Source organism: Chlorella variabilis (genome assembly GCF_000147415.1).
Source record: "Chlorella variabilis unplaced genomic scaffold CHLNCscaffold_18, whole genome shotgun sequence".
Taxonomy (NCBI): domain Eukaryota; kingdom Viridiplantae; phylum Chlorophyta; class Trebouxiophyceae; order Chlorellales; family Chlorellaceae; genus Chlorella; species Chlorella variabilis.
Genome location: NW_005435070.1, coordinates 364,608 through 369,710, shown reverse-complemented (window position 1 = coordinate 369,710; position 5,103 = coordinate 364,608). Strand labels below are relative to the sequence as shown.

Here is a 5,103-nt window from a genome sequence, read left to right as displayed (position 1 = left end):
GGGGGGCGGCTGGTTTGGGAGGGAATATGGGTGTTCCGAAACCAGAAGTGATTGGCCCAGCTGGGACCAGCCGTGAACCGCTGCACAGCTGCTACATGAGGCGGGGGAGGAGGCCATGCGTGGCAGCTTGCTCAAGCAGTGCTGCTCAGCTGCTGGGAGTGAGACTGCCGGCCCGCGCTGGCACGCGCCTGTGCCCTGCAGAGGAGATGGTGTGTGATGCATGTGTCAGGCCGGGGGACTTTGGAGAGGAAGACGGCCCGGCCACTGGGGAAGCAGCGGCTGCGGCGCCACCGGGCAGCAGGGTGGCAGGAGGCACGGCGGGCGGGCGCGGCGGCGGCGGCAAGACGTGCGGCAACTGCGGCGCGGATGGGGCCAGCAAGCGGAAGGCCACAGGTGGGCGCGGGAGGCAGGGAAGACACTGCCTGGCGGCAGCGATGAGTAATCAAGCGCTGCCCAGGCATGTGTGCTGTGAAAGCCACTCATCGGCCTGCCGGATCGTGCCCACTCAACTACCCTGCAGGCCTGGTGGAGTGCACAAAATGCGCCCGCTACAGGCAAGGCCACGAGGGCGAGGCCCGCCCAGAGAAGCTGTGGGCCAAAGACAAGCAGCAGCAGCGGCCGCGGCAGCAGCAGCGGCAGCAGGGGAAGGCGGCTGGCACGCCCAGGCAGGCGCCGCAGCGGCCGCGGGTGAGCGTGGGGCTGCCGAGCTCCTGCACACAAGCGGAGCGCCCTGCAAGCTTGGGTGGCTCTTGCCCCCCAGCGGCAGAAACCGCCTCTCGATCACGCTTTTCGATTGATGCAGGCCCCTGGCAGCGGCGCGCCGCCGCCCAAACCCGCCATGCGTGCCGCTGGCGCCGCACGCTCTGGCAGCAGGGTGGGCGCAGCCGCGAAGCGCGGCGCGGGCCCGCCCCGCATCTCTTCCCAGGTGCAGCGGCGGCTGGAGCGGCTGGTGCGCGGCGCCAGGCGCCTGGGCAGGCCCGCGCTGCCACAGGTGGAGGCATGGGCAGGAGGGGCCAGTGGCGGCGGCGGGGATGACAGCGACGGCGATGAGCGCTGGGAAGCCATGCAGCAGCTGGTGGTGGAGAGGATGGTGGGCGACAGCCTGGCAGGTGGGGCGCCGCCGGTGGCTGGCTGAGCATGGGCAGGGCGCAGGGTCGGTCGGTGGGCGAGGGTCCAGCATGTGACAAAGTAATTCGGGGCTGCGCATTGATGGGGCGGAAGGGGCTTGCCGTTTTGAATCCCGAAACAATACAACCCATGCGGCCGAATGCAGAGCACCTGATGAGACTGGTGCGCGGCTCGGATGAGCAGCACGCCAAGGCGGTGCATCGCTACGAGGCGCAGGCGCTGGCGTGAGTGTCGGCAGCGGGGCCGGCGAGGAGAGGAAAGGGTGGCAGGGGGCAGGGCAGCGCACCTGCAGGCTGATGCGCCGTGCGCCTAGCAGCGGGAACCTTCCAGCAGCGTGCCTCTCTGCATGTTGCTTGATGCTGCACTGCCAGCTGTGGCCGGTGGGCAAGCTGCGACAAGGGCAGCTGGGGCTGATGCCACCAGCCAGAAGGTACTACTGTACATCCCATCCTGACCGCCCCGCCCGCCTGCCAGGTGTGCAGTGACCGGCAGGCCTTGGCGGAGGCGGAGCGCAGGCGGCAGGCAGAGGTGGCTGAGCAGCAGCAGAAGCTGCATGCAGCGCAGGCCGCCAGCGCAGAGGAGCAGGTCAGGCGGCGGGCGGCGGAGGGGATGGCGAAGGCCATGCTCGGCCAGCTGGGCGGCCACGCCAGCGCAGTCACTGTGGAGGCTGAGGCGAAGCTGGCGGCGGCGGCGGAGCGGGAGCGCCAGCTGGAGGCGGAGGTGGAGCGCTGGAAGGCGCTGGCGCAGCAGCAGCTGCAGAAGCAGCAGCAGCAGCAGGCGTGGCAGGAGGTGCGGCAGGAGGAGCGGCAGCAGCAGCAGCAGTGGCAGGAGGTGCACCGGGAGGAGCAGCATGGGGAGGAGCAACAGGCGCCACCAGCAGCGGAAGGGGCAGGCGCTGCCAGCACTCTTCGAGATGGCCTGCCAGCCGCTGCGGCGGCGCATGTGGGCATGGCAGCTACTGTGGAGGGCGATGCCGAGCCTTTGGCGGCCATGTCGCTTGGGGCAGCAGCTGAGGACAGCCTGACACCGAAGCTGGCGCCGCCGAGGCACCCCCGGCGGCGCACATGGTGCACACGGCAACCACCGAGGCAGCAGCAGCAGCCGTGGTGGGGGCCAGCTCCGCCCTGCTGCACTCCCTGCTGGGCGCAGAGCACAGGGCTGCCTCGGGCAGCATCCTCCCAGCCGCGGCAGCATCGCCGCCGGTGTTTGTGTTTGGCGGAGGTGCCACCGCCGGCACTCCCCTGTGCACAGGTGCAGCCGTAGTTGCAGCACCAGCGGCCGCCATGGCAGGCCCAAGCCTGCTGTCCCCGGCCGCCAGCAGCGGCCTGGCGCGGCAGCGGCTGACCACCGGCCGCGCGTCTGGAGGCTCCGTGGCACGCCGCAAGTCGCTCCGCAGCCGCCCAGCCCCGTCAGAGGTCGGCACAGGGCCAGGCGCCTCCGCCGCTGCATGCACCCCAGGTTCTGCACAGCCAGGGGCCGGCCTCCTGCAGCCGCGGCAGCGGGAGCAGCGGCAGTCTCTGGGTGGCAGTGGCAGCGCCGGTGGCGTGGCAGGCGCTGCTGCGGTGGCTGCTTCGGTGGCAGGGTCAGAAGACCTCTTTGGCATCTTTGGAGGCATAAACGGCAGCTGCAGCGCAGGTGGCGGGACCTCCATGCTGCCCTCGCCGGGGGCAGAGGCACGCCCCGGCGCCGGCTCCGGTGGCGGCCAGGGTGAGTGCTGCAGCAAACTGCGCCGCACCTGCCGCTGCCTGCTCTTCAAGTTGGGCACGTGCCCACCGCGGCTGCTGATAAATGCTGCTTGGAGCTGCCACATGCCTCGACCGCCACTTGCTTCCCTCTCCCTGCTCCGCCTGCAGGCACCTTGAAGGCTTCGGCCAGCCCGCTGCCCTGCAGCCCCAGCACCTCGCAGCATGGGTTGGCGCCAGGCGCGGCGGCAGGCGCCAGCGGCGGCCGCCCCACGCTGGCAGCCAAGCTGCGGCTTGCGCTGGGCAGCCAGGAGAGCTGCTCGCAGGGGGGCCAGCTGCCAACCCAGGCACCAGCCCAGCTGCCCAGCACCCAGCCGCCGGTCGTGGCGGCAGGCGCAGGCGCCGTGACGGGCACTTCGGCCGCAGCAGACCTGGAGGGGCTGAGGCAGCACCTGGGACAGGCAGCCGTGCTGGCGGGGCAGCCTCCCGGCGCCAGCCCGGCATCGAGCGGCTCCCCAGGGCTAGGAGGCGGCCCGGAGGATGCGGAGGCTGCCATGCGTGCTGTGGATGATATCGCTCAGTACCTAGCTGACTGAGGCAGCCTGGGGCAGCCTGGGGCAACCAGAGGCACACCTGTCAGACGGGAGATCCACCAGACAGGCTGAGGCGGCCAGGGAAGGCAGCAGCTGAGGCGGGCGGCTGCAGGTGGACAACTGGCGGAGGCGCGGGTGCTGCGGCCGCGGGGGCCCCTGCCTGGATGTGCGGCGCACAGGCGCCGCCATCAGCCAGCGCAGACAGCATTCGTGCATCAGCAGCCCTCGGCACAACCTTGGCTTGGGATGTTACACCAGGAGCACCGCTCGTGTGTACTGTGGCCGGGGAGCAGGTGTGCAAGGTGGTGGGCGCAGGCGCGCAGGGAGGGCAGGGGTGGCGGGAAGTGCAGCGGGCACCAGCCGCGATGCTGCGGCGCAGACAGAGCGAGGGTGTGAAGGAATGGCGGCTGGCAAAAATGAACAGTAGCAAAAAACGAATTTGTCAACGAACAGTGCTTGCATACTTAGGGCGAGTGTGAAAAAACACGGGCTCGGAGAAAAACGGCAACACTGTTCCCCGCATGCGGAGCGGGCCGGTGCGCCCGCTGCCGGCGCCTCGAGCAACCAGCCAGCGCTACAGCCGCTGCCGCCGCCTGCTGCTCTTCACCGTGGGGTTCGGCACCGTGGGCTGCCCAGTGGCGATCCACTGCCGCAGCATCAGCAGGCTGAGCGCGGGCTGGTCCAGAGGGACCATGTGCCCCGCGTTGGCGACCCGCACAAATGACAGCGGGCCGACGCGCTTGAACGTGCCGCCAGCCCAGGCCTGGACCGGGGCTCTGCGGGCGGCGGGGAGCGGGCGTCAGCGGCAAGCGCAGGCTGGTTGGCTCCAGCGGGCGCCGCGGGAGCTCGGGAGGTGAGGCGGCCTCTCCAAGTCGGGCGCTGCCGGGTGCCGCATCAACCATGACGGCAAGGCGAGGCGGCATGGAGGCATGGAGGCGGGCTGCGGCGAGGTGGCATGGAGGCAGCATGCTGCGAGGCCAGCAGTGCCGCCACTCACACTTTCCAGCGGCGCTGCCGCGACCAGATGAGGCCGTCCAGCCACTGCGCCGAGGCCAGAGAGTTGCACACCCAGTCGTCCTCCCCAGAGAACACCATGACAGGCACGCCTGCAGCCAGGGCGGGGGATGGCGTCATCGCAGCCGGGGCCAGTCGCTCCTGCTGGGCATGGCCGTGCTGCAGGAGCGCAGCACCGTCGCTCGCACGGCCCAAGCTCGCCGCCTCGCAGCCCGCTGCCCCACCACACCACGCCCGCCTGCTCCTCCGCCAACCCCAGCACAGTGCAAGGCCGCACGGCGTGTCCTCCCCCCTCGCCCCTCGCCGTCGCGGCCGCCCGCCAGCCGCGCCCCCGCCGGCTCACCGTTGTCTACCAGCGCCCCCACCAGGTCATCATAGGACACCGTCATGTCGTGCAGCAGGCTCTGGTAGGGCTGGCTGGCACAGGCCTGGTAGTCCACAGAGGCGGGGGCCCCCAGCCTGGCCTTGTTGGCGGCGATGTAGGCCTCCACCCGCGCATCCAGCGAGCGGTAGCAGTTGTACAGGTCGGCTGTACCGCAGTCCTGGGCGGTGCTCTGCGGAGGGCGGGGGGCACGGGGAGAAGAGAGGGCGGGCGAGCGGCAAGGCGGGAGGAGGCAAGGCATGCGTGTGTGTTCCGAGTGTGTGTGGGGCGGGTGGGGTGGGGTACGTGGATGTGTGGGTGGGTG

The 5,103-nt window shown here is 70.7% G+C and overlaps 2 protein-coding genes across 2 annotated transcripts in view; one reads left to right on the top strand and one right to left on the bottom strand.

Annotated features, from left to right (window-relative positions):
- Nucleotides 1-206: 206 nt before the first annotated feature.
- Nucleotides 207-3,406, top strand: CHLNCDRAFT_136998 (hypothetical protein; the record flags this gene model as incomplete). The annotated part of the gene is made up of 7 exons (XM_005845354.1): nucleotides 207-393; nucleotides 521-687; nucleotides 926-1,109; nucleotides 1,274-1,352; nucleotides 1,611-2,070; nucleotides 2,175-2,835; nucleotides 2,982-3,406. 7 exons carry the CDS (start codon nucleotides 207-209, stop codon nucleotides 3,404-3,406), a joined length of 2,163 nt encoding a protein of 720 aa, XP_005845416.1.
- A 571-nt stretch (nucleotides 3,407-3,977) lies between these two features.
- Nucleotides 3,978-5,103, bottom strand: part of CHLNCDRAFT_136997 (hypothetical protein) — a gene marked incomplete at both ends in the record, with an annotated part of 3,016 nt that continues 1,890 nt past the window's right edge. Inside the window, 3 exons of the mRNA XM_005845224.1 lie at nucleotides 3,978-4,179; nucleotides 4,401-4,509; nucleotides 4,761-4,971. Of these exons, the coding sequence (XP_005845286.1) occupies nucleotides 3,978-4,179; nucleotides 4,401-4,509; nucleotides 4,761-4,971 (522 nt within the window). The remainder of the gene's footprint in view (nucleotides 4,180-4,400; nucleotides 4,510-4,760; nucleotides 4,972-5,103) is intronic.